We start from the raw sequence: 19919 nt of genomic DNA on the forward strand, positions 1-19919 counted from the left end.
ATAGGAGATGTACGCAGGTGCTGGACCGGCATGAGCTCACCCAAGTCTGGGTGCTGAGCCCCCCTAACCTGCTGTCTCTTCCTAGCTGGCTTGCGGGAGGAAGAAGACGAGAGGGTGCGAGTGACGGGACCACTTTCATTGAAGAAAGCGGTCCACGAGCGCAGAGGTTAAACTCATGCTCTCACAATAAGAGCGTGGGGTTTGCCCAGGCAAAAGTCACACTCACAGAGACCGTCATGCAGATGAGTTCTGCATGTGCCATAGCTGTAGTGGGGCATTAGTGTTAATGCCTCCCCCATGAGAACGATGTTCTAAATGGTCTTTTAGAAGTGCCAGATGGCAGCAGGAGATCGCTGAGAAGTGTCTGGAAGCGGAAAGCGGGTGGTTCGAGAGCAGCACTTGAGAGCGGAAGTCTGCAAGAACACCGGCGTTGCAGCCATTCGGTGATCTCAGCTGGTCATCTGTGGTGCCTCTTCGACGGCGAGAGCTCGTTCCAGGCGAAGACATTCAGCAAACGGGATCCAGTGAAGGGAAGTCGTCGCTGAAGTCGTCGTGCAACCCCACCCCAGGTGCAGCCCCGCATCGATCTGCAGGCTGCAGCCGGGTGTATGGCTAATATAGCCATACGCTCCTCCCATTTTGACGGGCTTTAGCATGCTGCATCACCACAGGCTCGCACAGCTACGCAGTGCCATCATTGGTTAAAAAAGTTTTCCAGCTTGAACCAATGGGAGTGCAGTTTCACTGCGCTATTGAAAAAAGGCGTCAGCATTGAGGAAAAAAGGAGCTTTTCCCCATACGCAGTATGACTGAAGTATCGAAAGGGAACCACATAGTCAATAAAGACACAATAACACTCATTCTTTCTCTGTTTCTCTACAGGATTATGGTGTTTAAAACACTGGCTCAGTTTGTGGTTCTTGGTTGCCCCTGGATTCTGGGTTTCTTCTCTAATAACAGTAAAGTGCTGGAGATCCTCTTTCTGATTTTGAACTCCCAGCAGGGAACCTTCATCTTCCTGATCTACTGTGTCCTCAATAATAAGGTCAGTCACCACTCAGTTTACATGTGTAATTTGGGTGTTTTCACTGAGGTCCTATTCTTATTTTGGTTATCTCTGTTTAAGTGTAAACTGACCAACACGGAGACTTTGGAAAACAATTGTGTGGATGCTCACATTCGCTCTGCATATCCTTGATGACCATGTAAACAATAACATCATGCTCATTGTTGTAGAGATATGTATAGGTAGATTTCTCATTCAACCGCTCTAAGCATGCAGATGCCTCCACCATCTAAATAATAGAGGATCTACCTTTACTTATCTATGGTTTTAGCTGTATGAATGGTCATGTGACATGCATTTTCAGCTGTGCATAGTATAGACAGAGATCATTTATGAAATGCAGTGAAAACACCAGTGTAGATGAGGATCATTTTCTTTCTAAAACGAAAAGGCACTAATGCAAACAGGGTCTTAGAGAGTAATGTCAGAGGCAGTTTGTTTAAACTGAGTACAACATTTTTGTATGTTAAAAAATTAACATGACCTCATGCTGTGTCAATCATGTTTACACACTGCCTTGCAAACTAAGTATACAGAAATTTGGTCTTCTTTTTAATATGTGGCTATAGTATGGCAGATAAAGCATCAAACTGCGCCACTGACATCCTGACATCCTTCAAAATTTTCTTCATTTTGTCCTAATAAGACATTTTATCATCCTGCACAGGTTATTGAAGTAAAGGAAAGCATGACTATTTAAATACTCATGTTTCTAAAAATGCAGATCTAGTATCTAAAAGCAACGTTTTCTAACCTGTTTATTCCAAACAAACTCTAATCTTGTTCATGACTTTCAGAGGTTAAATTAATATCATGAAGTCACTCAGCTCCTCTCGTCTCATTCTTGTCCAGGTCAGGGAGCAGTACAGAAAGTTCTTCAGATGTCTTTGCTCAAAAAACACAGAGGACCACAGCATCACGTTCAGAATAATAACCACTGAATAAGTAATAAGTAATAAATTCTGCTCAAGTGCCATTAATATACAGCTGATTTTATGTAGCAAATGTTTTTGTATGCTAAATGTTATAGTCTCAGATTATTTCTGCAAATGAAAGAAAAACATGTTATTCTACATTATCTTATTTTATAGCTTCTTTATTTATTTATTTTAATTTTTAAAATTATTATTAGGCTATCATTATTATTATTATTATTATTGGTGGAGGGTAAAAAAGCACATTTGTTCAATCCTCAAAACAATCACATTTGAAAACTCCAGAAAACTATTTCATGTGCGCATGATAAAGGGAAATAAATTACATGTATGGAAACATACAGTTGTGTGGGAGTAACAATTTATTACTTTAATTAAACATAATTACATCTTTGTTTTTTGAGCTTAAAAAGCTCCAAACTAATGAATGTTTCTTCTATAAAGGCCCATTTTACAGTACATTAATATTGTGCTGTAATATATACAGTATAAATAGCTAAATGTATTTTCAGGAATGAGGGACACATGTTGCATTGATATTGTGAATTTACACAATTTAAAACTATGAACTATAAAAATAAGAAAATGAACAGCTAATGGTGTCACAGTGTCTGGGTTGTGTTCCCTGGGTGTCCACTAGGTGTCCTCCGTTCCCACGGTGTCTGTCATCTTATCACTTCCTGTTCCCTTATTTGGTCACCTTCCTCCTTGTTTTAGTTAATTGATTGTTTCCCCACCTGTCTCCTGTTTCCCCATTATCCTTCTGTGTATAAATACCCGGTCTGTCTGAGTCTTTGTCATCAACCCATTCTCACTCCAAAGGCGTCAAAAACCGAAGCATGGTCAAGCACCCTAGCGTCACTTTTATGACGCCAAATGTGCCTCTCGGCGTCGAATATCGAAGCACTATGACCTTCATTGCTTTCAATGGGAAACTTTTGGCGTCAGAATTCGACACGAGGACATGAGATGTTTATCGCTATGAAATCACGTTCAAGAAGTCTCATTCAGCACACATCGCGATACTTGCTATCAGTTCCACAGTTTGGGTGAGTAGTCGTATATACGCTCTTTTAATGCCTTTTATAAAATGTATTCTGTCTTATTTATTAATCAGATTAGTGCCCTATGTTTAATCGCTGTATTATATCGGTCATCCGCGGCTGTCTTTGAGTTTCATTGCGTTTAAATAAATGAACACAGCTGCTAATTAGTCTGATTAAACTCTATCTGTCACCTGACGTGCCATGGACCTCAAATACAACAATACAATAATCACCAAACCAGCTATGTTTGTATCACTATAATGTTAGTGTTTTTATGTGCTTTTATATGACAGATATCACAGTAATCATATGTTCTGTAGCATGCTTTTAATACCTTTTTAATGTAAATCCAAAAAAAAAAAAATCAAATTAAAAATAAAATAAAACATGCATTTTTCCATCTTGCAGTTCTTTCATATCAGTATGTATATATATATATATAAATATTTTGCTCACAGATCATTATTAACATTCTGTATATAATTCAATTTTATTTACTCTCCCCTTTTTATTATTTTTATTTTTAGCTGAAAAGACGTAAAGGCAGTCAGCCCAGTGGTGTTTCTGGAGAGGGATTCCTTCAGAAATGGAGAAGACAGAAAGCTGCGGAGGCAGATTAGTTTTGCAGCAGTTAGTCTGTGATAGTTTGTCTCTTTTATCAAACATTCCTGTTGTTATAATTTGTACAGCATTTGTTGTTTCTTAAACTGTTGCACTGTCCAAATACCCACACTTGCCATCTTTGCACTTGACCACTTGATTACTTATTTGACGTCTTTCCTGTATTTGGCCTAGTGTTCGAGTGAGCATGATGACCACAAGTGTGTGTCAAACTTTTCATGACCTGATGACTGTGTTTCCCAATCCTGATCCTGGAGAACCCCAGCACTGCACGGTTTTGGTGTCTCTCTTATCTGCCTTGGAGTCTTCACTGATGAGCTGATGAGTTGAATCAGGTGTGTTTGATCAGGGAGACATCTCAAATGTGCAGTGTTGGGCTTCTCCAGGACCAGGATTGGGAGCCACTGCCTTATGGGACACTTATGTGTTTACAGAGATTTTTAATAACTAATTATCAATATTTCACATACTGTACATTGGACAGCTTCCCATGACCTCTTGTGAGATCTCGGCAAAAAGTCTGACGATTTATTCCAAAACATGATGCATGATGGGATACACAAAGCTTTGTATAGCGCTCCGGAGCAGTATTGGAGAGGTTTAGTGTGTGTTAAGGACTCTGTGCTTTGGCATTATTAAGACCGGGGACAGTCTCGTTCACACACTGTCACGTACACACACTCTCAAGTGGCCAAGACTGCAAGTGTGGGTATCTGGACAGGGTCAAAGTCTTAAAAATAATCCCTAAACACATCACAGTCTTAATAATCCAGTTTAACACTTGTATGATATTGTACAAGCCCCAGGATGGTCTCATCTGACACTATCAAAAGAATTCATATGACTATAGCTTGCTATTAATTACTTGCTTTCAATAATGGATGCATTTAACATTTAATTATACAGCATCTTTACAGAGGTGTAATGTACAAGTTGCACGTAATTAATAATATTTCCTTCTTTCTGTCTTACAGGATTTTTTGCAGATAATCCTAATGCTGTTCTTCTTTTTCAGGTCTAAAATATCAAGCTCAACAGCTCACTCAAGAGCCAACCCTCACAAACCTTCCTAAAAACTAAAAGAGCTATTACTGAGTCTCAGCGACTCTTGCCACAATCAGCTCTTCCCAGGTACATTTGTTTAGAATATTTTTTTTTAATCAACATTTACTCCTCAAATGCTCTGGTCTCAATCTTACTTTAAATTAACTTAATTATGTTTAATGAGCAATATTAATTGCACACAGAGTAAGTAGAGATTATCTTGTTTGACAGAAGAGAAGGAAGACCAAGGAAATGATTTGCTCAGGATGAGAAATGAAGACAGCCATCTTGTGCTCAAACAAACAGAAGTCCTCTGGTATGTGTGTGTTGAAGCAATGCTGTGTTATACAACATTTTATGATGATCTCTCACAGAATTGGTCATGTCAGCCTTGATTTCTTTTTTTGCTATTACAATTACAGCATGTTAGCAAAGTGTGACTGGACATTTTTAATATTATGTTTTTAAAAACACACCACCTGTTTTATTAGCAGACAAGTGTCATGAAATTGGTTTAGTTGATATAAACACCAATGTACATTATTTCATTGTTTTCTAAATGTTATGTTATAAATTGTGAATTGATAGTGGATTGGTTTGAAGCCAGGCCTTACACTGCACAGACTAAAACACATTTGTGAGAGAAGTCAGGAACTTTGGAGAAAGATTCTAGAGGAAGAAAACACATTTACTGCAACAATAGATGAATTCTAGAGTCTCTGAGAACTACACATGCTAATGCAGTCTCATGAGCAAGACCTTTGCCTCTGTAACTTTTTCTTAATTCTTGCAGAATTACATTTTTATTGCAGTATTTTAATTTGTACAGATGATCTCATCAACCAAATGAGGGGTTTTGACCAAGTGATGCTCTTGAAAGGAGTGAAAGAAGATGTGCTAAATTCTCTTCAGAGAAAAAGCTTCTCAAAAGGTCTCAAACCAGCTTGAAGAATGGTAAGTGTACAGTACTACAAGGGTCATAGTTGCTCACACTGCTAAAATCACACAGAACATAAGATGAGCTCTCTGTCCATTAAACAACTTCATCTGGATTGTTTGTTTCACTTTGACCAGGTCTGGGATCTTAGGACTGAGAGATCCTCTGGCTGAGGACAAGCTACACCACATCAGTGCTGGACATCAACCACAAACTGTTTCCAGACACGAGAAGAACACGATGGGGAGATGAAACCAGTTTAGATGTGATGATGGGAATTTTCTGGAACAGTATCTCATGTCTTATATGTATCACATGATCTGTATCACAGTTGACTGGATGGGACTGTGTGACTTTTAAGGACATTTTATCACTCATCTGTGTGAACTGATTTATATATGAGGTTAATGTATTTTTGATGATAATTATTTTCATTGAATCTTATTTGTCTTGATGCTACTTTATCAACTTTATAGTCTATGCTTCAATAAAATGAAAATGGTGAATATTGTGTTCTGAAGATTCTTGGTAAATACATAATTTTACTAGGTAGGCTCATATGTGTTTATTTTAGACTTGGAAAAACAACATATTAATTATTGGGATTATTTTTTTTATTTAAGACATAAACATTTTTGATCGGATTAATAACATCTGGGACATCAGTACACCAGAAAGTATTTTTTTTTTATATTTTAGTAACAAATATGCACTTTTTTTAGTAAAATAAAGGGAGTTACGAGATTAATTATTCTGCATTACAAGATGGTGCCATGGGCTTTATTGTTACAAACACTTGAGGGATAACTGAGAATGTAGCAGGAATGATCAACGTGGATCTTGTACTGCATTAAACCAAGAGCACGCACATTACTGATGTCCAGCACCTGAGGAGCAAGATATGGGGGTGAGGAGGACATTTTTACACTGATTTTTGCTAAATAGTTATATATATATATATATTCTTAGCACTGCATGAATTTGTCCTTGTGTAATAGTGAAGTATCACAATGTGTATACATTGTCCTTGATTACTGCTTTACAGGTGGGGAATAGATAAAGGCAAGTTGTTGCAGGTTCATCCATTATATTTCTTGCCATTTACTTCAAAAATCAAAGAAATAATCTATTTTCATTATTAAATAAATTTGTCCATGTTTCATCAGATGGCCTCACAATGTCCTGTCAAAAGGTATAATAGCAATGATGTAAGAATTAGAAAACAGACAACTGTGAAAACTGTCAGATATAAATGTGACTCAGCTCAGTTTGTTGTCCATGATGAGGAGAATACATATATGTAGGTTTTACTGCCCTTCTACCCCCAGGGGCCCAGTAGCACCCCCCCGAAGAGCCCAAAACTGTACTTTTCAAATGGCTGTAAATCAGAGTCCAATTAACATATCAAAGAGAAAATGGGCAGGATTATTACTTATGCTATGCTGATAAAATAATGTTGAGCTCAGTTTTCAGAAATAAATGGAAAGCTGACATAAAGGCATTTTAAATATTGCTCACTGTAAAATACCACATTTCAGCCTGCCTCTCAAATATATCATAGAGGTTTGCACAATAAACATATTTAGATATCCAATTTATTTCGTTTCGTTAATAAAAAGTTTTAAACTACATTACCCACAAGCCTCCGTCGTTCTATCTATGCAAAGGCAACACTAGGGGGCTGTTTTTTGTAGTTCATTGAAGTTATGCTTAGGGTTAGGATTAGGATCTCGCTAAAGATGTCATTTTTGTCAAGATAGCAACACTTCATTGTTGACTTAATATATTACTAATGTGATGATAGCAGCAAAACATACTTTTTAACATGATGCGCTGTTTAATATGGGTTAAAAGATAGTCCAACCACAGACTGTCCTGAAAAGTCATAGCCAATGACATCAAAGCTGAGCAGCAGCGTCACACTTCCTTATCCATGTATGACAGATGTCTTTCGTTTTTCGGCTGAAGGGATAGATTCGGTTAACAATAGTTTAAGCTTGCTACTTATTAGATTCTGTTTTATTAACGTCTTCACCTTCCTCCGTTGTTCAGCTTGACAAACATTGGGCAATATTGATGTGCACATGCCCAGCAGTCGCAGTTGTATCCAACAGACAGATTCCTCTATAATAAATATAAGACACATTTTTAAGATTTGTTTTTTTTTTTTTTTTGACCAAAGACAAATATATTTACTAATCAAATGACGTGCTTCTAAAATTTACATTGCATATTACATTGTGTTTTAAAGTTAAAATTGTTCACATTTGTGTTTCTGTGATTTACCATTCTCTACCATTTGAACTCTAGGAATAAAAACTGAAATTATAAATGAATGAATGAATGAATGAATGAATGAATGAATGAATGAATGAATGAATGAACAAATAAATACATAAAGCATAATAACATGCATATTTTTGTAAGGATCTTCCATTATTTATTTATATGTCAAACTCATTTAAAGACAACATGCCCAAATTACTACACTGCATCCTCTGTCACCAAGCTCATTTTTGCCACCATAAAGAATAAAAAGGCAGTTATGTTGTAAACATTAACTATTTTCAGTATGCAAATGAAAATGCTTTTATTAAAAAACAGTAAATACAGTATGTCTTTCAGAGAACACTGGAAAAAGTGTTGTGACCAAAATGTTATACAACACAATGTAAATGTTTCAAACTCACAAAAAAACACCATGAAGACATGCATGTCAAGTGTGCAATATATTTTTAATATGGAGCGCTATTTTTAACTATTGTTTTCATCACTGGTTCTGTAATGTTTTCATTATGAGCTTATAATTAAAACAAAGTTACATCTTCTGCAAAAATCAAACAAAAGTCTAATCACTGATCCAGGGACCATATCTGTGTGTGTGGGTGACAAAGAGTTAACGAGGTGAGTCCTTGTGCATGATGGAGCTACAGCGTTATCCTCAAACAATCCTGTAAGACAGAAAGGAAGGAAATATTAAATTACATTCAACTTATACATTACACTGTGTTTTGTTTAGACCATAAAAGCATAATCTGTAAAGATGCTGTATAATTAAATGTTAAATGCATCCATTATTGAAAGCAAGTAATTAATAGCAAGCTATAGTAATATGAATTCTTTTGATAGTGTCAGATGAGACCATCCTGGGGCTTGTACAATATCATACAAGTGTTAAACTGGATTATTAAGACTGTGATGTGTTTAGGGATTATTTTTAAGACTTTGACCCTGTCCAGATACCCACACTTGCAGTCTTGGCCACTTGAGAGTGTGTGTACGTGACAGTGTGTGAACGAGACTGTCCCCGGTCTTAATAATGCCAAAGCACAGCGTCCTTAACACACACTAAACCTCTCCAATACTGCTCCGGAGCGCTATACAAAGCTTTGTGTATCCCATCATACATCATGTTTTGGAATAAATAGTCAGACTTTTTGCCGAGATCTCACAAGAGGTCATGGAAAGCTGTCCAATGTACAGTATGTGAAATATTGATAATTAGTTATTAAAAATCTCTGTAAACACATAAGTGTCCCATAAGGCAGTGGCTCCCAATCCTGGTCCTGGAGAACCCCAACACTGCACATTTGAGATGTCTCCCTGATCAAACACACCTGATTCAACTCATCAGCTCATCAGTGAAGACTCCAAGGCAGATAAGAGAGACGCCAAAACCGTGCAGTGCTGGGGTTCTCCAGGATCAGGATTGGGAAACACAGTCATCAGGTCATGAAAAGTTCGACACACACTTGTGGTCATCATGCTCACTTGAACACTAGGCAAAATACAGGAAAGACGTCAAATAAGTAATCAAGTGGTCAAGTGCAAAGATGGCAAGTGTGGGTATTTGGACAGTGCAACAGTTTAAGAAACAACAAATGCTGTACAAATTATAACAGCAGGAATGTTTGATAAAAGGGACAAACTATCACAGACTTACTGCTGCAAATATCTGCCTCCGCAGCTTTCTGTCTTCTCCATTTCTGAAGAAATCCCTCTCCAGAAACACCACTGGGCTGACTGCCTTTACGTCTTTTCAGCTAAAAATAAAAATAATAAAAAGGGGAGAGTAAATAAAATTGAATTATATACAGAATGTTATGAATGCAAAATATTTAGATATAATAAATATATATATATATATATATATATATATATATATATATATATATATATATATATATATATATATATAAACTGATATGAAAGAACTGCAAGATGGAAAAATGCATGTTTTATTATTTATTTTTAATTTGATTTTTTTTTTTTTTTTGGATTTACATTAAAAGGTATTAAAAGCATGCTACAGAACATATGATTACTGTGATATCTGTCATATAAAAGCACATAAAATCACTAACATTATAGTGATACAAACATAGCTGGTTTGGTGATTATTGTATTGTTGTATTGATTATTAATATACCATAGTAAAACTACAGTTACAGTTACTAATGTCCTGTTTACTGTGTTTTAACTTCACATTTCATTTATTACTATTGTAAGTGTCGTGATTACCATGATTTTACTACAAATACAACTTACATCATTAATCCTGAAATTAATAATATAAAACTGTTCTAAGGTCCATGGCACGTCAGGTGACAGATAGAGTTTAATCAGACTAATTAGCAGCTGTTTTCATTTATTTAAACGCAATGAAACTCAAAGACAGCCGCGGATGACCTATATAATACAGCGATTAAACATAGGGCACTAATCTGATTAATAAATAAGACAGAATACATTTTATAAAAGGCATTAAAAGAGCGTATATACGACTACTCACCCAAACTGTGGAACTGATAGCAAGTATCGCGATGTGTGCTGAATGAGACTTCTTGAACGTGATTTCATAGCGATAAACATCTCATGTCCTCGTGTCGAATTCTGATGCCAAAAGTTTCCCATTGAAAGCAATGAAGGTCGTAGTGCTTCGATATTCGACGCCGAGAGGCACATTTGGCGTCATAAAAGTGACGCTAGGGTGCTTGACCATGCTTCGGTTTTTGACGCCTTTGGAGTGAGAATGGGTTGTTGTCATGGAATCCTTGTCGTATGAATGTTACTTTCCAGAGTCTGCTCTTCATGTGTGTTTTTGTTTGTGTTTATATTTTTGGATTTTCTGGTTTTTGACCCTGCCTGGACTGTTTACTCTTTTGGATTGCCCCTTAATAAACCTGTTTACCTGCATTTGGATCTCTCCCGTGCTTCTTGTAACACCGTACGTGACAAATGCACAGTTTAAAATGAATATTGAACTGAAATGTAAATTGCATTTAGCTTTTGAACAGGTCACATTGGTGTTTTTATGTACTATTTTATTGCATTTATGTTAGAACACATGATAATAATACAAAATATTTAAACAATGCTAAGGATATAGAGAAAGTGTGTCACAAATGTATGGATTTCTTGAAACTCCACCCTTAAAAATAACGGTGCTTCACGATGCCACAGAAGAACCTTTTTGTCTAAATGTTTCCATTCTCAGTAAATTAGAATGTTGAGGAAAAGTTCATTTATTTCAGTAATTCAACTCTAATTGTGAAACTTGTGTATTAAATAAATTTAGTGCACACAGACTATAGTAGTTTAAATCTTTGGTTCTTTTAATTGTAATGATTTTGGCTCACATTTAACAAAAACCCTCCAATTCATCTCAACAAATTAGAATACTTCATAAAACCAATAAAAAAAAGAGAAGAAAACATTTAGTGAATTGTTGGCCTTCTGGAAAGTATGCTAATTTACTGTACATGTACTCAATACTTGGCATGGGCTCCTTTTGCTTTAGATACTGCCTCAATTTGGCATGGCATGGAGGTGATCAGTTTGTGGCACTGCTGAGGTGGTATGGAAGCCTAAATTTCTTTGACAGTGGCCTTCAGCTCATCTGCATTGTTTGGTCTCTTGTTTCTCATTTTCCTCTTGACAATAGCCCATAGATTCTCTCTGGGGTTCAGGTCTGGTGAGTTTGCTGGCCAGTCAAGAACCCCAACACCATGGTCATTTAACCAACTTTTGGTGATTTGGAATTGTGGGCAGGTGCCAAATCTTGCTGGAAAATGAAATCAGCATCTTCAAAAAGCTGCTCAGCAGAAGGAAGCATGAAGTACTCCAAAAGTTCTTGGTAAATGGGTGCAGTGACTTTGGTTTTCAAAAAACACAATGAACCAACACCAGCAGATGACATTGCACCCTAAATCATCACAGACTGTGGAAACTTTAACACTGGACTTAAAGTAACTTGGGCTATGAGCTTCTCCGCCCTTGCTCCAGACTGTAGGATCTTGGTTTCCAAATAAAATATAAAACTTGCTCTCATCTGATAAGAGGACTTTGGACCAATGGCAACAGTCCAGTTTTTCTTCTCCTTAGCCCAGGTAAGATGCCTCTGACGTTGTCTGTGGTTCAGGAGTGGCTTAACAAGAGGAATATGACAACTGTAGTCAAATTCCCTGACATGTCTGTGTGTGGTGGCTCTTGATGCCTTGACCCCAGACTCAGTCCATTCCATCTGAAGTTCTCTTAAATTCTTGAATCCAGGTTCCTTGACAATCCTCATAAGGCTGCGGTTCTCTCGGTTGGTTGTGAATCTTTTTCTTCCACACTTTTTCGTTCCACTCAACTTTCTATTAACATGCTTGGATACAGCACTCTGTGAACAGCCAGCTTATTGAAAATTAATGTTTATGACTTACACTACCTGTGAATGGTGTTAATGACTGTCAGAGACCATTTTGTAGGCTCAGGAAACCTTTGCAGGTGTTTTGAGTTGATTAGCGTGTCTAGCGTATTTAATCTTTTCCTGTATAAAAATAAAAAATCAAATCAAATCATATTCTAATTTGTTGAGATAGTGAATTGGTGGGTTTTTGTTAAATGTGAGCCAAAATTGTCACAATTAAAAGAACCAAAGACTTAAACTACTTCAGTCTACGTTCATTGAATTTATTTAATACACGAGTTCACAATTTGAGTTGAATTGCAGAAATAAGTGAACTTTTCCTCGACATTCTAATTTATTGAGAAGCACCTGTATATAAATGCCATAGCAATGGCCAATCAGAGGTGTTCATATGAGTCACTGCTAAAATACTGGTGTTTTTTTCACTGGCTCAATGTCTGAATACTTCTCTATGGTGCATTCCCTCATCAGAAATAACAAAGTGTGAATGTGTGTACGAATCTGTAAGATATTCATTTAATACAGCTTCAGTGATTTTAATGGGTGTTTTTGAGAGTGCTTGAATTAGAATGTTAGTAAAAATGTTCTGTGATGTAAGCTAAATGTCATTTGCCCTCTTTCTGTACAACAAAAGTGTTATGAATAGTAGCACTACTTGCAATGTTTTGTTCACATTAACTTTCAATGTTAAATTCACATTAAATATAAACTCAGTCTTATTAAAAATATGTTATAGCATGACCATAATCATGAGTGTATGATGCCCCTGATTATAGCCTAATAAAAATTTGCTATTATGATCACATGCATTATTTTATTTACACACTGGCGGTCAAATATATTTGAAATAATTAACACTTTTTATTTATTTGTTCATTTATTGAAAGAAGGCTGGATTGATTTAATAATAATATAATGGTTTTCTATTAAATATATTTTATCTTTGAATATCAATTATACTTTAATTGATATTCAAAATGGTAAGCACTGATTTGTTTACATTTCGTTTATCTGGATTTGCCTTGTATATCTTTTGTTTTAGTTTCTCCTTTTAAATGACAAATATATGCTATTGATTTCTGCTGATCATTTAATTAATCTGATGAAGGCACAAAACCCAGATGTTAGTTTACAGTCGGCTGTAGTCTGAGCGGTAATGTGTCGGATTTTGATGCTGCTAGTTCTTTGAAGTCTGTTTGGTGTGTCCCCTTAAAGTTGATCCAAGAAATTAGAAGCAATAAAATTCCTCAGAGCTCTTTACTGAATTACTAGTAGTTTTAACAATTGTTAATCTATGTTTAATTTACACAGTGCAGGCAATTATATTTTACATTTGACTACAAAACTTAAAAAAAAAAAAAAAAAAAAAAAAAATAACATTATTAATTTGTGCTATTTACAGCTACAGCCTGCACCGGGACCCTTCAAACCAAAGCTATGGCCCTTTCCAAGAAGGAAATTAACATTTAGAATTTTTTTTCAGTTAACCCCGAGATGGTATTCATCTCATATTTTCTGCTTATATACTGTACAGTATGTATTGCATCCAGAATTGATTGGATGGAAATCACTTTAATCATAATAGCTTACAATTGATTAAAATACTCAAATATAATTAATAAATCATATTATTTTGCCACAAAGAGATGTCAAATATTTAAACTACCAAATCACACACTGAATAAGTCTCTGAATCTCAAATCTATTGTAAACACTGTAATAATGTAACATGACATATACTCAGGTTTTTTTTTTTCTTCATACCATTTATATTAGTTTTTGTAAATCCTCTGAAGGTCCGAATCCTTCTCCTGCAAGAATAAAATTACAACTGGATGGATCTCGGGTCTGCATGACAAAGCTAGCCCAGTGGCCAGTCAAAAACAGCCCAAAGTATTGCAATGAACATATCCTATGTCAAAACTCCAAATATGTCATATCCATAACTAAAATACACACCCTTGGTTTGCACCATGGTTTTACCACAAATAAAAACAAAATGTGATTGATATGGTTTAACCATCACTCTGAAACTGCTGGGTTAAAAACAACCCTGCGCTGGGTGAAATATGAACCGAACAAGGTCTTGGGTTAAATGTTTAAACCCAGCCCTCTAGTTTTATTCAACTCAACTATTGCTTAAAAATTACTATATTTATATCTATTGCTTTAAATAAACCCAAAATAGGTTGGATATCAACATTGCTTAATGTTAAACAAATGAACATTTATTGATACAGTAAGTTTGATAAATGATAATTAAGTAACAAACTTTTTAAATTGTTTATTAACAAATGTTAAACTTTTGATCATTGCTGATGACTCCAGTAATTCTGTGTCTGATTTTGAATTTACAACCTATTTTGGGTTCATTTTAAGCCAATATAGTATTTTTTAAACAATGTTTGAGGTGAATAACCTAGAAAGTTGGATTTTTAGAGTGTGGTGACCGAAGATTACCCCTATGGCTACACTAACCATAGTTTAACCATGGCATCCGCAGTAAAACTGTGGTTATAAAGATGCCTGGAAATCATGTAATATTAGAATATTTGCAGTGCATGCAGGAGTAGCACACACAAGTTGCAAGTTGCAAGAACAGGTGGTTATGGTCAAAAATGTCTTTTGAAAACAGTCCCGTGCAGAACTGTCAACCACCAGAAACAAAGCTCAGTATATAATTCATTTCTCGGTATGGTACTAAACTAGCTGTATTCTGTGAGGATCACATTTGGATATTTAATTTAGACTTACCTTCTGGTCTGTGTGTTGCTGACATGATGTCCATGCATGACGTCTGTTTTGGTCGTTTAATCTCTCTCTCTCTCTCTCTCTCTCTCTCTCTGTCTTTGTCTAGTGTGAACCTGACTCAAGGAAGTATGTGTAACGCACCTCCTTAAAGTTTAAAAAATGCATCACACATCCTGTTATCCCACATGGAAAGAACCTATATGTGGAAATATGCGCATATATGAAACCTATATGCAGTGTATATGCACAAATATGCTGCATATATGCGTATATATATACTGAATATATACTGATGAAGATATTTTTTTTTTCTGTTCAGTTTTTTGTCTTATATTTGTTCTTGTACTATTTGATTGTTCTTGTAAATACATAATGTACATTTCTATATTTTGAACTTTTATTTATGTTGCCTAGAAGCTATGGATTTAAATTTTACTATTATAGGTGAACATATAGGTGCATATAATATAGGAAAACTGCCAATTTTATATATGTCACATATATTAAAAACCTATATTGAAACATATATGTTTATATAGTTTTTTTCCATGTGGGATTTCAGTTTGAATGGAGCATTTAATGTATTTCTTACAGCTCAACAGACTGTGGGGTGGTGATAATTTAGTGATCATTTAGAGTGGACAAAATCCAGTTTTATTTTCACCTTAGAGCCAATTAAACTAGCACAACAGCACTGTGTGTGTGTGTGTGTGTGTGTGTGTGTGTGTGTGTGTGTGTGTGTGTGTGTGTGCGCGCGTTTGCACAAATGCATGCTGTATTTATGCTGTGTGTGTAGACATAATAATGAGATGATATTGTCCATGGCTCAGATGCTGATTTACTCCCACATGCAAGAACAAAGAGAGTGTTTCTACCAGCACCGATGAGAGTCCAACAACAGCACAACACACACAGACGCTCCTCAGACACTGTAAGTACTCGAGAAACTTCATCTCGCTAAATCATTTCATGGATTGAACCTCTGAATTGTTTTTGTTAATTTTGTTGCTGTCAGTTTAAGCAGTTTAAGATTTCAATAAGATTTTTTTTTTTTTAATGGCAGGGATTTAGGAACATTTCATAAAAAAGTTTAATTTGTTAATATTAGTTATTAAAACATTGTTAACAACTACTTCTAAAACGAATTAATCTTTGTTAATGGAAATGTCATTATTTAGTTATACATTATTAAAATCAAAAGTTATAATTGCTAAATTTTATTTAATAACATGTAACATGAATTAACCATGAACATTTTGTGAACTAACATTAAATATATGAATAATCATTGTAATAAATGTATCACTGTTACTTAAAACATTAGCTAGTGTTAACCTCTAGTGTTACTGATCAATAGTAGTTTCTCTACTTAAAGAGTTTCTTACTTAACCCTCATAGCAAAATTCATAATTTTCAAATGATGTTATGATGTTTGAAATTAATAGAAACAATCACTTTACCTAATTATGCCAGAATTATGAATGCATAATTTTGATTAAATTTGTGACTTAACTTATTTTGGGTTTATTTAAAGCAAGAAATATAAACAGAGTAATTTTTAAGCAACAGTTGTGTTGAATAAAAACTACCCAGAGGACTGGGTTTAAACATTTTTACCAATACCTATCAGACCATTTATTTCCCAGCACTGGACCACAAAACCAGCAGTCATATAAGGGTATTTAAAAATAAATAAATAAAAATAATAATGTATTGATTTATTAGGACGGGACAATATTTGACCAAGATAAAACTATTTGAAAATCTGGAATCAAAGTGTGCAAATAAAATAAAATATTGAGAATATCTTCATGAAACATGATCTTGACTTCATATCCTAAAGATTTTTGACATTAAAGAAAAATATTTTTTAACACATGCAATGTGCTGTTGGCTATTGCCACATATTTACCCCTTGTGACTTACGACCAGGGTCATATTTATATTACAAATATTTTATTTACCAGCAGAAATGGAACTGCACACATAATCATTGTCATTTTATTGTATTTTATTTTAAGGGAGGATCAAGCTAAAAAAGTCTAACTAAAAAAAATCATTGTGTTCTGCAGAGTGAATCAGTGTTCGGTTGAGGATCAGTCATGGCAAACACAGGTCTTCAGGTGATGGGTCTGGTCCTGGGCGTGGCAGGTTGGGCGTTCGGGATCCTGGTCTGTGCCGCCCCCTGGTGGCGTGTGTCGGCGTTCGTGGGGGACGAGCTGGTGGTGTCTCAGGTGCTGTGGGAGGGGCTGTGGATGACGTGTCTGTCGCAGTGGGGCCGCCTGCAGTGTAAAGTCTATGACTCCGGCCTCGCCCTCTCAAGCTCCGCCCAGATGTGCCGTGCCCTGTGCGTGCTGTCGCTGCTCCTGTGTCTGCTGGCGCTCCCGCTCTGCGTGACCGGGCTCAAGTGCACCCGCTGCCTGGGGGACGCGCACGAGACCAAAGCTCGGCTGGTGCGTGTCGGCGCCCTGCTCTTCGTCGCGGCTGCGTTTTTCTTCTTTTTGCCGGTGTGTTGGACCGCGTATGTCATAATACGTGATTTCCATGACCCGAACGTCGCTGCCCCACTGAAACGCGAGCTAGGATCAGCGCTCTACCTGGGATGGGGCGTGACTGTGCTGATACTGGTGGGAGGGGCTTTGCTGTATTTAGGCTCCACCTCCCCTGGAGCTCCAGCCGTGCCTGTTTTTGGAAAAAGCGCCAAAGGAAACCCTCAGTCCACAGCAGAGAGCAAACCTGAGAAAGTCTTTGTGTAAGAGAGGGTAAAAGACTCAGCCTGGATAAACTGTGCCCTAGTGCTCATCTAGAAGCCTTAATCTGCAGGAATATTATCATGTATTCACTGTTATGTCTTTCAAAAACTGTACACTGTTGTTCCATAGACTTTATGCAGGTTATTTATTTGATTTTAATTGGCTCTTTATTATCCATTTTTATGTACAATTGCATTTGCCCTGCTGAAGAAAAAAACAACAACAGCTAAACCCAGCTTACACTGGTTGGCTGGTTTTAGCTGGTCTGGGGTTCATTTCCCAAAAACAACTATGGTCGCAAGTTCTGTCATTATCAATAGACTTCAGTGGAACTAACGACAATAGTTAGCTAACAAAGCTATTGGGGAACGCACCTAAGCTGTGAGACTAGTTGAAACAACCAGCTAAAACCAACTAAGACCAGCTAATCAGGGTTGTTTTTTTTTGCGGATATATCAGTAAACTATCAGCTTATTCACAACACACAGAAACATTTATCAATGATGTTATGATACTCTTATGGTACTTTTGAAAATGCTTTTGACAGCTTGTCTCCGTGTGGAAAAGAGCTGTCTGGTGCTTTCTCTGAATTTCTACTTGTACTAAAATCAATAACATTTGCTTATAATGGCATAATGGTGTATGACATCCTCTTTATTTCTAGAAAGTTAAATTTCATTAAGATATTGTAATCTCTAATTCATTCTTACATTGAATCTAAATACATTTCCAAGCCTTTAGCGACTAACTTGTCGCTAAATATTCCTGATGGATATTTTACATGCTATATGAATGTCAGTAATTAAGTTACTCTGATTTTGTTGTATCACAGCCTCACATATTGCTCTTATGTCTTTTTTCAATGCTCAGAATAATTAATGTTTATCTCATTTGGTTTATTTATTGATGTGTCACTGTGTATTATTTGTCTAATAAACCTAATAGAATAATGTAGGTTGATGAGTGTTGCCTGGACATGCATTGCATGCGTGTGTTAATGCGTTGGCAGGGATCACGCGACACAATAACAGAATACAGGACAGGGACAATAAACAGAGAGTCCACTGTTGCTCTGATGATGTCACTATACTGGAGGATGTGTGGCATATGAGCTCGTGTGAGAAACAGACACCATCAGAGGAGGAGGAATTCATCAGCATCCATACTTCAGAGACATTAGTGACCCCCACAGAGAGAGCAGCATGTTAGCTGGCTCTAAACTGGGTTAATTTGTAAGCCCTGATGTTAACACGTGTATTACTGCTACTGTCCACAAGAAGACAGTCAAACCCAAGCCTCTCATTGGGTCTTACCGACTAGTGTATGGCTGCCTCACCTTCAGTAGTTATTTGGATGATTTCACCACTTTAACATTAATTGCAGCTGTTGTTGTTGTTGTCTAATTATTTTTACCTCCCTTTTACATTTAATATTGCCAAAGCATCAATACAGATTACAGATACGTTGACAATATTGTATCAAGCAGTAGGCTGCTACGAAATTGAAGAAATAGACAGACAGACCTAGATTGTTTAAATGTTATTGACCCTAGAACACAAAACCAGTCTTAAGTAGCACAGGGATAATTGTAGCAATAGCCAACAATACAAATGGGTTAATATATATATATATATATATATATATATATATATATATATATATATATATATATATATATATATGCCAAAGTAAATTGCCAACTGTCAATATATAAAAACTAAATTTTTGATTGGTAATATGCATAGCTACGAGCTTCATTTGTACAACTTTAAAGGGGATTCTCTCCAAAAAAAATAAAAATAAATAATAATAATATATATATATATATATATATATATATATATATATATATATATATATATATATATATATATATATATTCATTTATTTTTTTTATTTATTTTTTTTTGCATTAAATTCCAGATTTTCTCAGTAAAATATTCTCCTATCCTAACAAGGCATACATCAATGGAAAGCTTATTATTCATCTCTTTTTTTCCAGGTGGTTTTGTGGTGCAAGGTCACATGTATTTGTACATTATAAATCGGCATTATAAAGAGATACCAGTTAA

General features: G+C 35.9%; 2 protein-coding genes across 2 annotated transcripts in view; both read left to right on the forward strand.

The window, feature by feature from the left end:
- Positions 1 to 2105, forward strand: part of LOC113081132 (uncharacterized) — an 89236-nt gene extending 87131 nt beyond the window's left edge. The window contains exons 31-32 of the mRNA XM_026253168.1: positions 883 to 1045; positions 1919 to 2105. Coding sequence (XP_026108953.1) covers positions 883 to 1045; positions 1919 to 2011 — 256 coding nt within the window. The 3' untranslated portion in view covers positions 2012 to 2105. The remainder of the gene's footprint in view (positions 1 to 882; positions 1046 to 1918) is intronic.
- A 13844-nt stretch (positions 2106 to 15949) lies between these two features.
- On the forward strand, positions 15950 to 19090 carry LOC113081141 (claudin-9-like). The gene is made up of 2 exons (XM_026253182.1): positions 15950 to 16025; positions 17167 to 19090. Exon 2 carries the CDS (start codon positions 17197 to 17199, stop codon positions 17848 to 17850), a length of 654 nt encoding a protein of 217 aa, XP_026108967.1. The 5' UTR covers positions 15950 to 16025; positions 17167 to 17196; the 3' UTR covers positions 17851 to 19090.
- The last annotated feature ends 829 nt before the right edge of the window (positions 19091 to 19919 follow it).

The sequence above is a fragment of the Carassius auratus genome, unplaced genomic scaffold (genome assembly GCF_003368295.1).
Source record: "Carassius auratus strain Wakin unplaced genomic scaffold, ASM336829v1 scaf_tig00033242, whole genome shotgun sequence".
In the NCBI taxonomy this organism is placed as follows: Eukaryota; Metazoa; Chordata; class Actinopteri; order Cypriniformes; family Cyprinidae; genus Carassius; species Carassius auratus.